At 38.0% G+C, this 21,436-nt stretch overlaps 1 protein-coding gene across 3 annotated transcripts in view; it reads right to left on the bottom strand.

The window, feature by feature from the left end:
- Nucleotides 1-5,316: 5,316 nt before the first annotated feature.
- ADAM28 (ADAM metallopeptidase domain 28) overlaps nt 5,317-21,436 on the bottom strand; it is a 71,954-nt gene continuing 55,834 nt past the window's right edge. For all 3 annotated transcript variants that reach the window (XR_011502049.1, XM_014860804.3, XM_070505192.1), the window contains 6 exons: nt 9,717-9,825; nt 8,720-8,798; nt 7,998-8,063; nt 7,447-7,512; nt 6,523-6,585; nt 5,317-5,971 (listed from right to left, as the gene is read on the bottom strand). Coding sequence is in view for 2 of the 3 variants with exons in the window: in XM_014860804.3 (XP_014716290.3) it covers nt 5,951-5,971; nt 6,523-6,585; nt 7,447-7,512; nt 7,998-8,063; nt 8,720-8,798; nt 9,717-9,825 (404 nt within the window). In the remaining variant the exon portion in view is untranslated. The remainder of the gene's footprint in view (nt 5,972-6,522; nt 6,586-7,446; nt 7,513-7,997; nt 8,064-8,719; nt 8,799-9,716; nt 9,826-21,436) is intronic.

Here is a 21,436-nt window from a genome sequence, read left to right on the forward strand (position 1 = left end):
GCTGAGTTTTAACACTTGGCCTGTGAATCAGGGGCTTTCTCAACAAGAAATGCAACAATTTTTGCAGTTTTGAGGATGAGACCCTCTTTATCAGAAGTTACAGGATGTCCGGAGGAGACTATTATCTATAGTCATGTTGTCATCACTTCACTTCCATTTCGATACATTTCTGAACTTCCTTAAATTATTATTCCCATCAGGGTTGCACACCAAGGATTTCAACACTGAACTGATGCAGATGCTTGATAAGGCTAAGAGAGCAGCCTTAAACATGGTTCTTCCTAAGAGAATAGCAATAACCCTGACTTAAAACATGGTTCTAAAATACTAGGAATAATGTGAGTAATTGTCAACTTAAAAATAGTTGTAAATAGTGTTTACAACTATTTGTAACAGTGTTTACAAAAACAGTGTTAAAAAACACCATCAAAGAAGTACAAATTAAAACAAAGTGTAAAAAGCATTATTTCACTAGAAAATGAGGAATAATCAAAACAATGTTAATGTGAATGAGGATGTAGAGATCCAGAAATTGTCTCCAGTTGTTCCAAGCAGAAAATAAATGTATTAAAATGATAGTAGGCTATTTGGCCTTAAAAAGGAATGAAATTCTGAAACACTCTATAACATGGATGAATCTTGAAAACATTATGCTAAGTGAAATAAACCAGTTACATAAAAGAAAAAAAATACTGTATAATCCCACTTATATCAAATACCTAGAATAGGCAAATTTATATGGACAGAAAGTAGAATAGCTGGGGTTAGTAGTAACAGGAAGTTATTTAATGTGTACAGAGTTTCTGTTTGAGATGAGGAACAAGTTTTGAAAATGGATGGTGATGTGGTTGCACAGCATTGTGGATGTACTTAATGCCATTGAACTGTAAACTTGAAATTGATTAAAACGGTAAATTTTTTGTTATGTAAATTTTCAAAAAAAATAAATAACCAAATTAAAAAATGGCCAAAGGACCTGAATAGACATTTTTTCAAAGAAGACATACAAATGACTAACAGGTATGTGAAAAGATGCTTAATTTCACTAAGCATCAAGAAAATGTAAATCAAAACCACAACGAAATATCACCTCACGCCTGTTAGGATGGCTATTATCAAAAAGACCAGAGATAAGAAGAGTTGGCAAGGGTATGGAGAAAAGGAAACCCTTCTGCACTGTTGGTGGGAATGTAAATTGCTACAGCCACTATGAAAAACAGTATGGAGATTTCTCCAAAAAAATTAAAAACAGAACTACCATATGATCCAACAATTCCACTTCTGGATATTTATCCAAACAAATTGAAATCAGAATCTGAAAGAGTTATCTGCAGTCCCATCATCATTGCAGCACTATTCACAATACCCAAAATGTGGAAACAATGTAAATGTCCAATGACAGATGAATGGATTTTAAAAAATGTGGTGTATACATATAGCAGAATATTATTCAGTATTACAAAAGAAAGGAAATCTTGTCATATGCCATAACTTGGGTGAACCTGAAGGACATTATGGTAAGTGAAATAAGCCAGTCACAAAAGGACAAATATTGCGTGATTCCATTTATATGAGGTATCTAAAACAGTTAAACTCACGGAAGCAAAGCATAGAATTGTGATTGCTAGGGGCTAGGAGGGGGAAATGGCAAGTTGCTAATTAATGGGTGTAAAATTTCAATTATGATGAAATTGAATTAGATGAATAAGATCTAGAGATCGGTCACACAATATTGTGCCTATAGGTAACAATATTTTACCATATGCTTAAAAATCTGTTGAGGGGGTGGGTCTCATGTCAAATGTTCTCATCACAATACATTTTTTAAAAATGTATTTAAAAAAGAAAAAGGTATGGACTTCAACATTAGGCATGAGAGAGAAAAGAATTAAATTTTAACAAGGAGATGCCTTCACAATAAACTGCATACCACAATTTTCTTTTGCTTAGGGATTTAGTTTCCATTACACTATTACTTACTTAGCATAATGATAATAGTAGTATTGTATTAGTGTTGGGCAGCAAAGCAGACCATCCAAGGCTAGTTGCTAAGTAATGTCTAAAGTTGCCATTGGCAAGGGAAGGCTTTTTTCTGGAAGCAGCAGCAAGGACTAGACAAATTCAAGAGCAGATGTACCAAGATGGCTGCAGATTTTGTTGGTAGAGGCTTTTCCCTAATGAGTCAGGATCTTTTCTGGTGAGGTGGATCTCAGTATCACCAATGAGGCTGCGCCACTCCTGCTCTGGCCCTGGTAGACAGCTTTAGCTAAGGAGAAAAAAGAATCTGGGCAGAGAGGAATATGCAAGATTTACTCATGGCCCCATCTATTTCCATATCACACCCAGAATGCTAGTGTACCAAAATTCTTCAGCTCAAGCGATGGATTCTATCATCAAAGATATAAAAGCTGAGAATATTACAGGTCCAGATGGGACTTTTAAAAAACACAAGGGTAATATAATGGTCATCTAACACTTAGGAAATTATGGTGTTTGCGAAAGGTCAGGAACATAGTTCTCAAGTGGCTGAAGAAGGATGTACTTTTGAAAACTACTTACCTTGAGAAACACTAATAATGTTTAGACAAAATTGGCTTTGTTAATTTAATTTTAAAAGTAAAATTCTGGAAACAAAAGGCAAAAACAGTTAATTGGTAGGTTTTTATCAAACTAAAGTGAGACAGAAGAGAATGTTATTAAGCAAATATGAGAAACAATTGTAAAATGTCTTAAAATTAAAAAGGAGGATTGACAGTATGGAACATAAAGTCAAAAATTTGGAAGATACGGTTAAGGAATTCTTCAAAAACACTGAGGAAATAGGCAAAGAAAAGTGAGGGAGAACACGATATATGAGAAAACTGGCTATCAGAGATCTCAAGCAGATAATCAGCACTCCTATAAAAGAGAGAAGAATAAATGAAAGAGGATATAGAGAAAAAGAAAAGTGTTAAGCTGATGGAAGTCCTGTTAAATACAGTGGTTAATTCTTTCTAAAGCTGTCCAAAATATTTGGTCTCTACTCCCCTTACAGTAATTATCTATTGCTGCATAACAAATTTCCTCAAACTATAGCAGCTTAAAAGAATACATATTTATTATGTCACAGTTTCTGTGTTTGTGGAATCTGGGCAAAACTTAGCTGAGTCTTCAGTTTCTCTCACAAGGTGGCAGCCGAGATGCAGCTGAGATGGGAGCCGCTTCCAAGCTCATTCAATGGTTGTTGGCAGAATTAGCTCCTTGAGGGTTGTTGGACTAATGGCTCAGTTCCTTGCTGGCTGTTGCCCAGAGGCCACCCTCAACTCCTTACGACACAGAAGTCATTATTACCAACTTAAATAATAACATAGCTCCACCCTTTCCATGATTTCTGATTGCAACTAAAACTTGCTTTCTTTTCCATGCATACTTCCTCATTTCATACAAAGTTAAAAGCATTCCCCAAACTCGTAAACAGCAGTAACTGGGTGAGATGCTAAGACATATTTAGAGAAACCCTATGGTATACCAGTTGTAGAGTACCTGGGAAAGACCATAATTTAATCTGTTCTTTTAAAAAAAGTAGAGACAATAAAGCAGGCTTAGTGGCAGACCTGAGGTGGTTAATGCCTTATCAGTGGAATTCCCTTAAGTTTAGGAAGTAACAGGTCTGGTTTGGAAACAGGATTGTGAAATCAAAGTCTTTTCTTTAAACTAAATTGCTTTACAATTCAGCTCAACAGGACACTTTGTAGAACTTGGGTGCAAAGTCTTAGGTTAAGAGAATGGTTTTCCTGTCACTGTCCTCCAACTGTCTATCTCCATAAGGGACCTATGATACCTCTGCATCAGGAAACTAGTACCATTGTTTCAGAATCTACAGGAATGTTCAGATTCCACTTCTTGAGAGCATATGTTTTATTTCTGGCTCGGGTTATATAGGTGGCTAGTTGAGGCTTCACAGGTTCATGATTTCCATTTTACCAGCATTTAAAAAAATGAGATAGGGACAGGAATTAAAACAAAACACAAAAACAGCAAATTCATAGATCCATCACAAGTAAGATTATGGCTTTATGGGAAACAAGGATTTATTTCTGGGTTAGGGTAGGGTCTCCTGAAACCTCACACTACAGAAAAGCTATACTTTTTAATGTGTTCTTGAGTAAACTCCCATATGGACGGAAAGGCTGTTATAATGCGACTGATCTGATAGGTGGAATCTGGGCTAGCTGGGGATTGAGCTCCCCTTCTGAGGCCAGAACAAGCTTATCTAGAAAACCACACTGCAAGGACAAATCAGCTTCTTGTGGGCAAAGTCCCTCATGGAAAGGAAGGCTTACAAGAGCTAGGTCTGTGCTGGAAATGGGTAAAGCAGGCCAAGTATTGAAAGTATACATAGCAGCAAGGATGGAGTGGAAAGCATGTGATATAATAGAAGCGACTACTTTATCAGATAGGATGATTTCTGTTGCAAACAAGAGAAAATCCAACTCGAAACAGTTTAAACAACAAGGAAATTTTATTCATCCTCAACAGGAAGTTCCAAAAAAGTGAGGGGTGGCTCCAGCAGTTATTAATCTACCAGTTCAATGACATCATTAAAAGGCCAGGGTTTATTCTTTCATGCCTTTCTGCTCCATCTCATTCAGAATATCAGCCCTGCCCTCATAATCACAACATGGCTGCAATAATACCAGATAGAATATCCGGATGCCAACATCCAGAAGAAGAGACAAGGCTATCTTTCCTAGAAATTCCCCAGCATATTTCTTATCTTGTCTCATTGGCAAAAAAAAATGGTGGATCCTGGGGCTGTACACTCACTTCCAAATCAACCAGTGGTGGGGAAACAAGAGTATGATGACTGACAGAGTGATAGAGATTTATCCACAAAATGGAGTCAGGATTGTCTTTTCTAAAACATGGAAAGGTGAACAAAATTGCGGTTCTGAAGGCAGGGAAAAAGGGAATTGTTTGGTAGACAACCAAGAATGTTTGTTCCCGCACCAGTCAACTAAGCTGGTGGTTGCTAAGGGCAATGTGATTCCACTGTTGACATACTGATTACTTTCAAAAAGCTGGAAATCTGGGTGTTTATGCAAGATCTCCCAATTTTTAAATATTGGCAATAAATTCAAAACATTTTAAAATGCTTTGTAGCCAAAATCATTCAGGCCAAGTAAAATAAATCTGCAGTCTAGATATGTCATGCAGGCCACCAGTTTCCAACCTCTGGTTTATGCTATTAATTTATTTAACTAAAAACTTCTCTAATTAGAAAATGAAGTTTACTTTAACCTTGCCATTAACTGAATTATACAAATTTCTATGAAAAAAATTTAATTAATAAACTTTATTCAATTGTATTAAACCTCAAATGACATAGCTAATAAGGATTACAGAAGGACATGTAGGAAAGAGATATTATATAAATCAGAGAATGTTTATATAATGTTCTTCTTAACAGAAGGTTCTAATTTGACAAGATAATGGTTAAAAGATTCAAGATGTTACTAGTCATCTAATGATGAACGTACAATTTTCTATCCCTTCCAGTTTCCTGCGATTCCTTGTTTTTTGTTTTCATTAGAGGATGAATTAATTTCTACCAAATGATAATATCGTGTTCAAAATATTAGTTAACATCACAGTAAAGAAAAGAGGGGAGGAATGACTAAGAAAGTAATCTAATTAGAGATCTCAGTTTCCCAGCTGTTTCTTTAGTCATCTTCCTTTCCATTAGCATAAAGAATAGAAATTTTAAATTCATACTAACATCCTCAAGAGTATATCTCTCTTGAAAAATTTTGCTTAATCTCTTCAAAGCATAACATGAATCAAGAAATGTTAACCTCCTTGGGTTTCAAGAACAAATAATAGTGAGAAAGTAAGTACATTTTTCTTCTAGCCAGATTGTCCAGTCTTCCAAGTTGATTATTTACCCACCAATCCTAGCTTAGCTGTTGCTTCAGACTTTTGGGTTGGAGCCCTAAAAAAGACAAAAGTCTTAAATTATCAATTTTTCCTAAAAAGTTAGATATTCTATAACTTTGAACTATTAAGAAATTTAAATCAATTCTCTGTAGTCACATTTTCTATTTTATAGATTATTTGATCTATCACAGTGAAGGAGTGGAAACATGAGAGGATACGAAAAGAAGGTGAGGAAAATACCACGCTGGGATTCAAATATCCGTCTGGCTAATTAGCTTGCTGTGGAAAGGGTAAGGGATCAAGAGAAGAGTCATGAGACACTGAGTGATTATTCTATGGGAAGTTTCCTCCACCTCACTAACCCTGGGGAATATTTCTGAGAAAATAAAGAATACGGGGATCATCATCACTTTTTACTAAGACCTTTCCATCTTCTTCCTCTTGCTTATTAGCCAAACTCAGAAGAAAGACATGTGTTAGCACCCATCCTGCCATCATACAGATACTGTTCTTAGGGAATATCTTCTAGGAAGACATGTTCAGAACTTCTCTCCTTGATCCTAGGGGTGCTACCAGATATTCACAGTTGGGCTATAGATTTCTTACCTGAGGTGTAGACACTGGCTTATCCTTGAACAAGGTAGACGGAAGTACTTTTGTGTCTTTATACTATATTAGGGACAAAAATAATGATAGGTCATTAGAAACACTACTCACTTTCCATCTTAGCTACACTCATTTCTTTATTTAAATCATTCCTTATCTCCTTGCCACGCATTTAAATTCTATCTAACTCTCAGGGTTCAGTTCAAGTTCCAGCTACTTAGCAAATGAAACTTACTCTTACTTTAACCACTCCATCCCCATTCATTTTCCTCTCACCACATTCTTCTCATCAGTGTCACCTGCTTTGGCACAAATAATAGGTGAGGAATTAAGTGTTCCATATGTATATGACTAGTTTTCCCACTAAAAGTGTAAAAATTCTTGAAACAAAGACCTTAAACTTTAGTTCTTTCTCATTTACTCACAACAGAGTACCAACTCTGAGGAGATACGCTCAGTAACTACTTGAGTGAATGAATTCTTCCTTTTACTTCATGAGCACCTGACTACTATTCCAGGTTTGCCTAGATGTGATCTGTTTTTCATACCCTACATGAAAATATGTAGAAAACTGTGACTAATATAGGCCTTATTCTATCTATAATAAGAAAATAAAATATCATTTATAATAGAATTTTATAACCTCAAAAATAAGCATATAAAACCTATTCCTTGAAAGGGACAGTTTACCCCCTACTACAGAACTATTTATCATTTCTTAACAATTATATAACAGTAAAACAATTTTCTAATAATAAAAAGTTAATACCCATACTAATTTATAGACAGTAAGTAGGGCTTTCTTCCTCAGAGATCCCTATCTGTTCTGATATCTCAGCTTAGCCTAGGGAGCACCTTCGGAGACACTATTCTCATTGGGCACAAAAGATTGAAAAAAATCACCAGTGACCATCTGATACTTACAAGGAAAGAGGAAGATGATACAGCTGTAGGAATCGGTGGTGGTGGAAAATCTGGTTTTGTAATTAGCTGGTAAGAAGGTAAAAAATTTTAATTCCAAATGGGGCCTTGAAAATAGGCATGCTTAATGGAAAGGCTGAAATCATTTTCAGAAATGGAGAACTTATGACCCCACCTATGAGAACAGTCCAAACCTGTAACTTCAGTTGCTTTCATTTAGTGTACATGTACACTTCAGAAATAAGTCCAATGCCAACAGACGTGTGACGAAGATAGCACTCTATGAAGCAGATTGGGACTCTTCCTATGATGAGTTCTCAGCTTTTCAGACTGGGTAACTCAGGTTTAGGTGTTAAACTTAGGAGTATAATGGAGAGGCACACATCCTCACATTTTGTATTTTTAAAAAGTTTTTCAAAAGAGTCTATATTTAATATTCACACAGATTTCAACATTCTTCTGAAGCAATAACTGGGCTTTATGGGTTATGTCTTTCACTAGTATTTCCCAGAGGTTAGTTTGGAAATGATATTTAAGAGAAATTGCTAACTCACAAAAGAAGCTGGAGGATCATTGCCCTCTACTGGCAGGTCAGGTGCATGAAGTTTCATTTGACTCATCTAAAAAGAAAAGATAATATTTTAAAATGAAATTATCAGTTTCCTAAGTTCATCTTCCAAATAAGCAGGCCTTTCAAGACATGAGAGATCAGGACTAAGATGACACCAAGAGATCGGAGGGGAAATCACAGTGGCCCAGCTGCTACATTCCAGAGCTATTAGAGATGGATAAGTTTTCCATGAACATTATTACAAGCGTCATTATCATTAATCAGCTTCTGCTAAACTTTCTAAACTTGCAAGACACAATCAGGCTGTTAAGGATTATACGTGTTACATATGTTGTCAAATAAATATACAGATTATTGTCTTTATTGGGACATTTGCAAAAAGAATAAAGAATCATCCTAGAGTAAGAGAGAGAGAAAGAGCCAGCTGGCATCTGCCCTCCTTGTTCTTTTTATTCTCTTTGCATTTTGTGAACCGCAGCAAAGCAGCTGCTGCATTTTAAGGGGACTCTTTTGCATTTAACAAAAGGCAAAGGAGAACTTTCTGAATGTGTAGTTACACAGCCCACAATCCTTGCTACATACTAACTGGTGAGGCAGATTTGTAACACAGTGCTGAGTAGAAATGATAGCTGAGTGGTCAGGAAAAAAGAGCAAGAGAATCACAAACTGGGGCCCACGGCAAACATGGTACAGACTGTGGTTCACCTCTGGGGGTCGAACAGCCTTCCTCATCTGTGGTTTCCTCTTCTGTTTGCCTGGCCTGGTGCCAGCGGTAGACAGTGGCCTGTGTGTGAAAGTATATCATACAGATCGACTCAGCAGTTCCTCCACCATGAGTTAGCCAATTTCCTCTGCCCACTGTGTCATCTTGGTTATTGACTTGGTTTTCCTCTGCTCTTAGGACGCTCCTCGGGTTCCCTTGTCCTGTATTCCCTCATTACCACCACTGATTTTCTTCCTGATTCTCCACGGAGGCCCTGATTCCTAACAAGATGGTGTCGAGTCCAACTTTTATCTAATTACGTCATTTAATTAGCGATTCACTTTATTCATTCAATATTTATTAAAAGTCCACTATGAGTGAATAAATCAGTCTTTTAAAAATGCTAGAAAGATACTGTAGTGTCAGGACCATGTCTGAAAGACTGACCCATGTAGGTGCAAAGCAGGACTCCATCACTCACTTTGTAGGACTTTGAACATGTTTGTTAACCTCTCTGAGTTTGTGTTTCCACGTCTTTAAAAGTATGAAGTGCCCGACCTGGCGGCATTGTTGTAAAGGTTAGCATACAGCACCTTTTCATCTATACAATGGAAGTAACAGTTACTACCTCATGAAGTTCTTGTGAAGAGTAAATGAAATAACGTATGTAAAAGGACTTAGCCTGGGGCTTGTCGTAAAGATAGTGATCAATAATGTTAGACATCGTATTCTTATAATGAGTGTAAAAATCTTTAATAATGAAAGTTATGATTACTTGTTATTAATTATAACTGCACTGATTAATGACAGAAAAAGATACACTTTGCTGTGAAGGATTTTCAGTAAAAGGATACCCAGCCTCTGGTCCAAGAAAAATGCATCTAGACTTATTTCTAAATATTTGAAGTAAATCAAAATGAAACTTAAGAATTTGATCAAATCCTTAAATTTAAAGTAAATTAAAGGCCAAAAAGTCCCCAAAGCCAGACAAAAACCTACCTCTGGAGTTTCTTCTGCATTCCTCTGGTGCTTTGATGCCAGATTACTATACCAACCACTACAAATATGACAGCCACAGGGAACAACACCCCAACCACAATGGAGAAGTCTGCAACAAAGAGGAGATGAGAAATTCACAAATATACATCACACTAGTCCTTATTTCTTTATTTATTACTAATTCCATTTACCCTCTCCCCAAAGAACATGCATTCCCTGGAAAACCTTTCATAGCCAATAAAATAAAAATGTATTTTGGTCGTGATCATTGCAATATTACTTAGAGGAAAAAAAGGAGAAATCTATATAAAACATTTCATATAATTTAGGTAAAGCATCATACAACTGAGAATCCTTAGAAGGGTTGATGTTTGTAATAATAGGAAAATGAAGGGCTGGGAGATCAGAGATAATATGAAGTAAGGAAGATGGCAGAAAAGGAGTGGAACATTTTTAAAATTCAGCCTCAGAGTAAAACAGAGAAAAAGAAATTGAAGCCTTAAAATCATATTCCTGTCAGCAGCAAATAAGGAGCTGAGATGTGAATAAGAGAAATGATGGAGACGTTAGTGAGTGCCCTACTGATATTTGCTCTATATTGGAATTATTGTAGAAAGAAAAGTAATTATGTGGCCCTGTGAATTTGGAAATAGTTTGAACAAATTTCCTGGGTCTATATGGTGTTTTCTCTTTTACCTACTAACCTAAGTAATGAATATAACTTTGATCATTTCCTATCTCAAATACTCATTTCTCATATAATAATCTGAAACCCCAGACACCAGGAGGTACAAGTTTGAAGAGCCATGCAAACAGCTACTGCTCTCTTATTACAGAGATCAGCAAATCAATAATAAGGCTAGGGGCTGGCCCCGTGGTGGAGTGATTAAGTTCGTGCGCTCTGCTGCAGGCGGCCCAGTGTTTCGTTGGTTCGAATCCTGGGAGCGGACATGGCACTGCTCATCGAACCAGGTTGAGGCGGCATCCCACATGCCACAACTAGAAGGACCCACAACGAAGAATATACAACTATGTACTGGGGGGCTTTGGGGCGAAAAAGGAAAAAAATAAAATCTTAAAAAAAATAAGATTAATTTTTCATAAATGCAAGAAAAGTTCACAAGTGCACATACATGCAGACAGAGGTAGATACAGCAGAAGCAGAATTCTAGGTAAGATAATAACAGCTCAAATATCTAATACTCCTCACCCTCCATAAAAATTCCTATCCAAAAAGTCAAAGGAAATGAAGTCTGAGGCATTTCTGTTAGATATAGTATAGAATGTTTTCAGAATGAAAACAATGTACTTGCACTAACGTCAGAATTGTAACGACTTTCAGAAGAGCATCATGGTACCTGGGGGAACTTGGCAGTACTTCACAAACACCCCTCATCTGAAGGGATGTGACCTAGAGGTGAAGCTGGGGTATAAGACAGATGGAGAGCATTATAACAGGAAGCAGGTTTGCAGCTGAAGGTGGAAATAAGCGAAGAGAAAGTACAGCCTCTTTTGTTTCTGGTAATTGTGGTTGAGGAAATTGAAACCAAGTCTTCCACTAAAAACAACTAAAATTTTTACTGAAAAAAACCCCAACTTTCTACAAGCATGGAAATACTAAGAAAAAAATAGGAGAAAATTACTTTGGAGAGATTAGTGAGAGGGCAGGAACCTAGAAAGAAAGGAAAATGATACCAGATGAAAGTTCAGAAATACAGAAAGGTATAAAAAGTAAATAAACCAAGAGTGAACCCTAATGTAAACTATGAACTTAGGGGGAAAAATCATGTGTCCATGTAGGTTCGTCAGTTGTAACAAATGTACCATTCTGGTGGAGGATGTTGATTGTGAGGGAGGCTGCGTATGTGGGGGTCAGGGGTACATGGGAAATCTCTATACTCTTTTCTCAATTTTGCTGTGAACCTAAAACTGATCTACAAAGTAAAGTCTATAAAAAAAAACTAAAGTAATAATTTTTATGATGGCCGCTAAAAGAATATAAAATAAATACATAGTCTCCAAATTAATAAAAAGAAAAATGGATTGATTAAAATCCTCAATAAGTCCCTAAGAAAACAAGAAAGAAGAGAAAAAAGATCATAGAACAGGCAGGAGAAGTAAAAACCATAAAGATCATGAGACTAAAATGTTTTAAAAATGTGTATGCTTTTTTTTAATTAAGGTTATGAAAGTTAACATCCTTGTGAAATTACAGTTGTACATGAGTATTAGTCTTGTTGTAGGCACACCACTTCACCCCTAGTGCCGTCTCCCCACCCCATTTCCCCTGGCAACTACCGATCAGTTCTCTTTGTCCGTATGTTAACTACCACCTATGAGTGGAGTCATACAGAGTTCGTCTTTCTCTGCCTGGCTTATTTCACTCAACATACTACCCTCAAGGTCTATCCATGTTGTTGTGAATGGGACAACTTTGTCCTTTTTTATGGCTGAGTAGTATTCCATTGTATATATATACACCACATCTTCTTTATCCAATCATCAGTTGCTGGGCACTTAGGTGGGTTCCATGACTTGGCTATTGTGAATAATGCTGCGATGAACATAGGGGTGCATGGAACTATTGGAATTGCTGATTTCAGGTTCTTGGGATAGATATCCAGTAGTGGGATGGCTGGGTCATAAGGTATTTCTATTCTTAACTTTTTGAGGAATCTCCATACTGTTTTCCATAGTGGCTGCACCAGTTTGCATTCCCACCAAACAGTGTATGAGTGTTCCCTTTTCTCCACAGCCTCTCCAACATTTGTCACTCTTGGTTTTGGATATTTTTGCCATTCTAACATGTGTAAGGTGATATCTTAGTGTAGTTTTGATTTGCATTTCCCTGATGATTAGTAATGATGAGCATCTTTTCAGGTGTCTGTTGGCCATCCGTATATCTTCTTTGGAGAAATGTCAGTTCATGTCCCCTGCCCATTTTGTAATTGGGTTGTTTGATTTTTTATTGTTGAGTTGTTTGAGTTCTTTGTAAATTATGGAGATTAACCCTTTGTTGGATAAATAACTTGGGAATATTTTTTCTAAATTAGTAGGCTGTTTTTAGTTTCAATCCTGTTTTCCCTTGCCTTGAAGAAGCTCTTTAGTCTGATGAAGTCCCATTTGTTTATTCTTTCTATTGTTTCCCTCATGTGAGGGGTTATGGTGTCCAAAAAGATTCTTTTGAAGCTGATGTTAAAGAGTGTACTGCCGATATTCTCTTCTAGAAGACTTATTGTTTCAGGCCTAATCTTTAGGTCTTCGATCCATTTTGAGTTTATTTTAGTAAATGGTGAAAAAGAATGGTTGATTTTCATTCTTTTACATGTGGCTGTCCAGTTTTCCCAGCACCATTTGTTGAAGAGACTTTCTTTCCTCCATTGTAGGCCCTCAGCTCCTTTGTCAAAGATTAGCTGTCCACAGATGTGTGGTTTTATTTCTGGGCTTTCAATTCTGTTCCATTGATCTGTGGACCTGTTTTTGTACCAGTACCATGCTGTTTTGATTACTGTAGCTTTGTAGTATGCTTTGAAGTCAGGGATTGTGATGCCTCCAGCTTTGTTCTTCTTTCTCAGGATTGCTTTAGCAATTCGGGGTCTTTTGTTGCCCCATATGAAGTTTAGGATTCTTTGTTCGATTTCTATAAAGAATGACATTGGAATTCTGATTGGGATAGCGTTGAATCTGTAGATTGCTTTAGGTAGTATGGACATTTTAACTATGTTTATTCTTCCAATCCACATGCATGGAATGTCTTTCCATCTCTTTATGTTGTTGTCGATTTCTTTCAAGAAGGTCTCGTAGTTTTCGTTGTATAGATCTTTCACTTCCTTGGTTAAATTTATCCAAAGGTATTTTATTCTTTTTGTTGTGATCGTGAGTGGGATTGAGTTCTTGAGATGTTTTTCTGTTAGTTCATTGTTAGCATATAGAAATGCTACTGATTTATGTATGTTGATTTTATACCCTGCAACTTTGCTGTGGTTGTTGATTGTTTCTAATAGTTTTTCTATGGATTCTTTCAGGTTTTCTATATATAAGATCATGTCATCTGCAAACAGCGAGAGTTTTACTTCTTCGTTGCCTATTTGAATTACTTTTATTTCTTTTTCCTGCTGAATTGCTCTGGCCAACACCTCCGGTACTATGTTGAATAAGACTGGTGAAAGTGGGCACCCTTGTCTTGTTCCTGTTCTGAGAGGGACGGGTTTCAGTTTTTGTCCGTTGAGTATGATGTTGGCTGTGGGTTTGTCATATATGGCCTTTATTATGTTGAGGTACTTTCCTTCTATACCTATTTTATTGAGGGTTTTATCATAAATGGATGTTGGATCTTGTCGAATGCTTTCTCTGCATCTGTTGAGATGATCATGTGGTTTTTGTTTCTCATTTTGTTAATGTAGTGAATCACGTTGATTGACTTGTGGATGTTGAACCATCCCTGTGTCCCTGGTATAAATCCCACTTGATCATGGTGTATAATCTTTTTGATATATTGCTGTATTCGGTTTGCCAAAATTTTGTTGAGGATTTTTGCATCTATATTCATCAGTGATATTGGCCTGTAGTTTTCCTTCTTTGTGTTGTCCTTGTCAGGTTTGGGGATCAGGGTGATGTTGGCTTCATAGAATGTATTAGGGAGTGCTCCATCTTCCTCTATTTTCTGGAATAGTTTGAGAAGGATAGGTATTAAATCTTCTTTGAATGTTTGGTAGAATTCTCCAGAGAAGCCGTCTGATCCTGGACTCTTATTTTTGGGGAGGTTTTTGATTACTGTTTCTATTTCTTTACTTGTGATTGGTCTATTCAGATTCTCTATTTCTTCCTGATTCAGTTTGGGGAGGTTGTATGAGTCTAGGAATTTATCCATTTCTTCTAGGTTGTTCAATTTGTTGGCATATAGTTTTTCATAGTATTCTCTTATGATCCTTTGTATTTCTTCAGTATCTGTTGTAATTTCTCCTCTCTCATTTCTAATTTTATTTATTTGTGACTTCTCTCTTTTTTTCTTAGTGAGTCTGGCTAAGGGTTTGTCGATTTTGTTAATTCTTTTGAAGAACCAACTCTTTGTTTCATTGATCCTTTCTACTGTCTTTTTTGTTTCAATATCATTTAGTTCTGCTCTAATTCTTATTATTTCCCTCCTTCTACTGACTTTGGGCTTTGTTTGTTCTTCTTTTTCTAATTCTGTTAGGTGTCATTTGAGGTTGTTTATGTAAGATTTTTCTTGCTTATTGAGGTGAGCCTGAATTGCAATGAATTTCCCTGTTAGGACTGCCTTTGCTGCGTCCCAAATCATTTGGTACAGTGTGTTTTCATTTTCATTTGTCTCCTGATAATATTTGATTTCTTCTTTAATTTCTTCAATAATCCATTGTTTGTTCAGTAGCATGTTGTTTAGTCTCCACATTTTTGGCCCTTTCCCAGCTTTACTTTTGTAGTTGATTTCTAGTTTCATAGCATTGTGATCAGAGAAGATGCTTGATATTATTTCAACCCTCTTGAACTTATTGATGCTTGCTTTGTTTCCCAAGATATGGTCTATCCTTGAGAATGTTTCATGCGCGCTTGAGAAGAATGTGTAACCTGCTGTTTTTGGATGAAGTGTCCTATATATATCTGTTAGGTCCATCTGATCTAATTTTTCATTTAATTCTGTAATTTCCTTGTTGATTTTCTGTCTGGATGATCTGTTCATTGGTGTTAATGGGGTGTTGAGGTCCCCTACTATTATTGTATTGCTGTTGATGTCTCCTTTTAGTTTTGTTAATAGTTTCTTTACGAATTTTGGTGCTCCTGTGTTAGGTGCGTATACATTTATAAGTGTTCTGTCATCTTGGTGGAGCGTCCCTTTTATCATTATATACTTAGCCTCTTTGTCTTTCTTTATCTGTTTTGCTTTGAAGTCTACTTTGTCTGATATAAGTATGGCAACACCTGCTTTCTTTTGTTCATTATTAGCTTGGAGTATTGTCTTCCACCCCTTCACTTTGAGTCTGTGTTTGTCTTTGGGGCTGAGGTGTGTTTCCTGAAGGCAGCATACTGTTGGATCTTATTCTTTGATCCATCCTGCCACTCTGTGCCTTTTGATTGGAGAGTTCAATCCATTCACGTTTAGAGTGATTATTGAAACGTGGGGGCCTACTGTTGCCATTTTATCACTTGTTTTCTGGTTCTTTTGCATTTTGTCCTGATGGAGAGCTGTTACTTTGTGTTATTGTCCTTCTGCTTATCTCCTTTGTTCTGCATTTAGTAGCCCCTTTCCTTTTTTTGATTTTTCAGGAATGAGGTTCTTCCCGAGCATTTCTTGAAGAGGAGGTTTTGTGGTGATGAACTCCCTTAACTTTTGTTTATCTGGGAAAGTTTTTATTTCTCCATCGTATGTGAAGGATATTTTCTCTGGGTAGAGTATTCTTGGCTGCAGGTTTTTGTCCTTCAGAGTTTTGAATATTTCATTCCAATCTCTTCTAGCCTGTAAGGTCTCTCCTGAGAAATCTGCTGATAGCCTTATGGGATTTCCTTTGTAAGTTATTTTCTTCTGCCTGGCTGCCCTTAGTATTTTCTCTTTGTCGTTGACTTTTGCTAGTTTCACTACTACATGCCTTGGGGTTGGTCTTCTTGTGTTAATAAAGTTTGGAGATCTAATGGCTTCTGTCACATGAAGTTCCATCTCTCTTCCCAAGTTTGGAAAGTTCTCAGCTATTATTTCTTTGAACAGGCCTTCTGCCCCCTTCTCCTTCTCTTCTCCCTCTGGTATACCTGTAATCCTTATGTTGCATCTCCTAATTAAGTTGGATAATTCTTGGAGAGTTTCTTCATTTCTTTTTAGTCTTAGTTCTCTCTCCTCCTCTGTCTGCAGCATTTCTATATTCCTATCCTCCAAATTGCTAATTCTGTCCTCCATATTATCGACCCTACTGTTCAGAGAGTCCAGATTTTTCTTAATCTCCTCCATTGTGTTCTTCATCTCCAGTATTTCTAATTGCTTCTTCTTTATAGTGTCAAGCTCTTTTGTGACATAGCTCCTGAACTCATTGAGTTGTCTATCTGAATTCTCTTTTAACTCGTTGAGTTTTTTAATAATGGCAGTTTTGAAATCATTGTCATTTAGGTTATAGATTTCATTGTCTTTGAGGTTGTTTTCTGAGTGCTTATCATTTTCCTTCTGTTCTGGAGATTTAATATATTTTTTCATGCTGCTTGATGGCGTGGATTTGTGCCTCTGCATAGAGATAGAGTTTAGTCGCTGCTTCCACTTGTTGTGACTGGTGTGTGTGTGGGGGGGGCAGCTGTTTAGACTGCACCAACCAGGAACCCTGTCAGCTGTTACTTACTGGACCTGGACCCCTCCTTGTAGTCACAGTGGTCCTGTGGGGTCCCTCATTGGTTGTGGAGGCAATCTCAAGGGGGCCTCAGGCTGCTGGTGCCTACTGTTGCAGCCCACTTAGACATGCTCCCTCCTTGTGGTCTGCAGTGGTGTTGTGGGCTTTCCCAGCAGCCAGGAGCAGGATCACCTATAATCGCCGCTTTGTCCCTAACAGAGCCCACAAGATCACACTTGTCCACTATAGGTCCCAGCAGAGCTATGGGTATCTTCTGCAGTCTGTCGTTAGCTCACCTAGCTGTGCTACTTTTGCCCCAGGGCCTTCCCTCCTTGCGGTTGCCAGTTGGGACCTCTCCACTAGTGCAGTGCAGAGGCTTTCGCTGAGGCTGCTGTAGGAACCTGGAGTTCCCCTCTGGGCTACGTAGCCATTTCACCGGAGCTCCACTCTGCCCCACTCCACTCTCACAGGATCTCTGGGAGCCCCTTGCCTTGTCTGGGACATGGCCAGTGTCCGTGGGCCTGGTGGTGGCTTGTAAGCTGCTGCCTTGTGGGGAATTCTGCTCTAGGGAGCTTCCTGGTGCTCCAAATGCTGGACGGGGCCTCCCTGCCAATGGCGAGCAGAGGCCCTCCCTCCTGAGGGGGTGCGGGACGCTGGAGCATCCCCCCGGGTGGCAGAGCCAGGTGTTGGAGCTCCACCCAGTCCCCAAGCACGTCCACAGGAAGTCCGGGCACCCCCTGCGCCAGAGACCGTGGGCACAGCAGCAGCTGGTGGTCTGGTGCAGTGCCAGGGAATCTGCCCGCCGGGAGCTTCCTTTTGCTCTGGATTCTGGGCAGGGCCTCCCAGCTAATGGCGAGCAGAGGCTTTCCCTGCCGGGGGGTTGTGGGACCCTGGAGCCTCCCCCCAGGCCGCAGAGCAGGGCACTGGAGCTCCAACCCTGTCCCCAAGCACGTCTATGGGAAGTCCGGGCACCCCCTGTGCCGGAGACCATGAGCCCAGTGGCAGCTTGCGGTCTGGTGCCATGCCGGGCCCGCCAGGAGCTTCTCTTTGTTCTGGCTTCTGGGAAGGGCCTCCCTGCTAATGGCAAGCAGAGGCCTTCCCTACTGGTGGGTGCAGTACCCTGGGGAACTCCCCCTGGGCTTAGGTGTGATCACGGGGACTTGGGTAGGGCTGTTGTCACCTGTTTCCACCGTCGCTCCACTGGTGAGTGCACACTCCTACCCTTGGTATGTGGCGATGCTATGGGGGAGTCTGCTGGAAGAGAGCCTCCTGCAGGAACTAGGCTGGCCGGGGGTCGGGGGTCAGGAGTCGGAGAGTTTTCACCTATTTCCACCTCCTCCCAGGGGGAAGTCCGTCCACCTTCCGATGTATAGTAGTACTAGACTCTTAGGCGTCTTGATATGCTATCTGGATATCCTTAGTTTGGCTCCCGCCTGGCCAGCTGAGAAGCTCCGCTGCTCCCAAAGGTGGCTTTTTTCCTCTCTGGCCAGAGTTACTGCCTCTTCTGCTTTCATCAGGACTGTCCCTTGTCATGGGGGTTCTTTTTATCCAGTTTGCAGTTTTCAATCCAGGGTGATTCTTCCTAAAATTGTTGTAACCTGGTTGTGTTTGTGGGAGGAGGCGACTTCAACGTCTGCTCACAGCACCTTCTTGACGAGAACTCTGCAAAAATGAGTATGCTTTTTAAAAATAAGAGACAGATATAAAACATGAGGATTCAGAAAGAATGGAAGTAAAAGGACATAAAAATGTTATGCCATCGCAAAAGAGACCAAAAGAAAGATGGAACAGCTCTATTAGTCTCCAGGAACTATAGACTTTAAAAGGCAAGAAGACTAGAGATACACAGAAGTATTTCATAATGATGAAAGTGTTAATTTACTGTGATGACATATTAATTCTAAACTTTTACATAGATAGTAGCATGACCTCAAAATATATATAAGCACTGATAGAATCAGAAATCACAGCTAATTCACAATTATAGTGGGGGATTTTAACACTCCTGGCTCAATAATTGGTAGAACAAACAAGTTATCAGTAGGGATTAATATATGTACACACAACTAACAAATGTGGTATGAAAAACATGTACATTTTTTTGTTTGCACACTGCACATAACTTCAGAATACATATTTCTGTATGCATAACAGAATACTTACAAATATGGGCATATGCTGAGCCATAAAGCAAGTCTCAACAAATTTCAACATATCCTCAACACAGTAGGTTCTCTGATCCCTGTGTAATTATTCTAAGCACTACTTTAACAATAGCTAGAAAATCTGCATGTGCATGTATTTAGAGAAATACATGTCTAGACATTTCAAGGGTCTAAGAAGAAAGCAAATGGAAAATAGAGAATAATTTTAACCAAATGCTAATGAAAATGTCATTTACCATGTGGGCTACAATCAAAGGAATTCTTAGAGGAAAATTTATAGATTTGTAATCCGAAGAGGATGTATTTAAAAAGAAGCCTGAAAATTAATGAGCCAAGCATCCATTTCAAGATATTTTTTAAAAGATGAAAAAAATTTAAGGATAGGGAATGGAATAGTATAAAGCAGAAATTAAAATAGCAAACAAATGTGAAAAAATAAAAGCATAAAAAATAATACAAATTTTAAAATTCTGTTCAGATGATATTAAAAAAAGAGAAAACACAATCCCATAGATTCCATTGATATTAAAAAGTTAAGTATTATTAATGATTTTAAACTCAAAATTTTAAATTTAGATGAAGTAGGAAAATGTCTAGAAAAACAGAACATATTAAAACTTACATAAGAAGAAATAAAAAATCTGAAGGGTCTTATAACTTCTAAAGAAATTGAATCGCTAATTTAGAATAGTCCTCAGAACTCTAGGTTTACATGGCTTACTGACGAGTTCTACCAGATATTTAGGGAAGGACCTTCCATTCTTATACAAATTCTTCCAGAGAATATAAATAAGTGAACACTCCCCATTTCATTTTATATGACTAGCATAACTCTGATACCCAAAATAAGCAAGTAAAGTATGAGAAAATTACAGGCCAATATCACTCATGAAGATAAAATAATAGCAGACATCATCAATCAATTACGTAAGATGCTATTTCCATGTTGAGTTTATCAAACGAATGCAGAGTTAGATAAATGTTCAAATATCAATCAATTTATTTTGCAATACCAACAGAGTAAAGTAAAGGGGCAAAACATTTGAATCAATAAATAAAGAGAAAGCATTTGATAAAATTCTCAGCAAACTAGGAATAGAATTGAACTTCCTTAATCCTATGAAGAGGATCTAAATATGTACACAATACCTTCAGATAACAAGGCAAAACTCAAAGCCTTTCCTTTGAGATTGGGAAAGAAACAAAGAGGTGGTTATCACTATTTCTATTCTGCATAGTACAGGAGGTACCACTCAGTGAAGGAAAACAAGTACAGGAAATTAAAATTGTAAAGAAGATTAGAGAGGAAGAAAAAAAATTTTCACTTTTCTGAAACAATATGATTGAATATGTAGAAAATCTAAAAGAATCTACAGATAAATTACTAGAATTACTAAGATAGGTTGCCAGAGGTATTTAATACAAAAATAAATACACAAAAATTTGGGGCTGGCCCCATGGCCGAGTGGTTAAGTTCACGAGCTGCACTTCGGTGGCTCAGGGTTTTGCCAGTTTGAATCCTGGGCACGGACATGGCACCACTCATCAAGCCACGCTGAGGCGGTGTCCCACATGCCACAACTAGAAGGACCCACAACTAAAAATACACAACTATGTACCAGGGGGCTTTGGGAGAAAAAGGAAAAATAAAATCTTAAAAAAAATAAATAAAATAAATAAATACACAAAAATTAGTTGAATTTCTATATTGTATTAATAATTGAAAAATGCTTTTATCAAAAGATGAAAATTCATTCCCCCAAGTAGTTCTATAGATGTGGTATACACTAAATGAAAATCCCAGTGGGAATTGTGTGTAACTTGAGAACCTGATTGTAAAACATATATGAAAGTACAAATAGCCAATAGCCAAGACATTCTTTCTTTCTTTTTTTTTTGCTGAGGAAGATTTGCCCTGAGCTAACATTTGTACCAGTCTTCCTCTATTTTGTATGTGGGTCGCCACCATAGCATGGCTTGATGAGTGGTGTAGGTCTGCACCTGGGGTCTGGGCCTGCGAACCCGAGACACCAAAGTGGAGCATGCCAAATTTTGACCACTAGGCCATGGGGCCAGCACCACTTCACCCCCCAAGACATTCTTAAAGAACAAAGATAAAGGACCACTTAAAAGATATCAAAATTATCTTAAAGATACAATAATAAAAGAGTGTTATACTGGCACACAAATAGGACCACCAGAAAAGAATAGATATCCCAGAAAGACACACATC

This window comes from Equus asinus, chromosome 3 (assembly GCF_041296235.1).
Source record: "Equus asinus isolate D_3611 breed Donkey chromosome 3, EquAss-T2T_v2, whole genome shotgun sequence".
Taxonomy (NCBI): domain Eukaryota; kingdom Metazoa; phylum Chordata; class Mammalia; order Perissodactyla; family Equidae; genus Equus; species Equus asinus.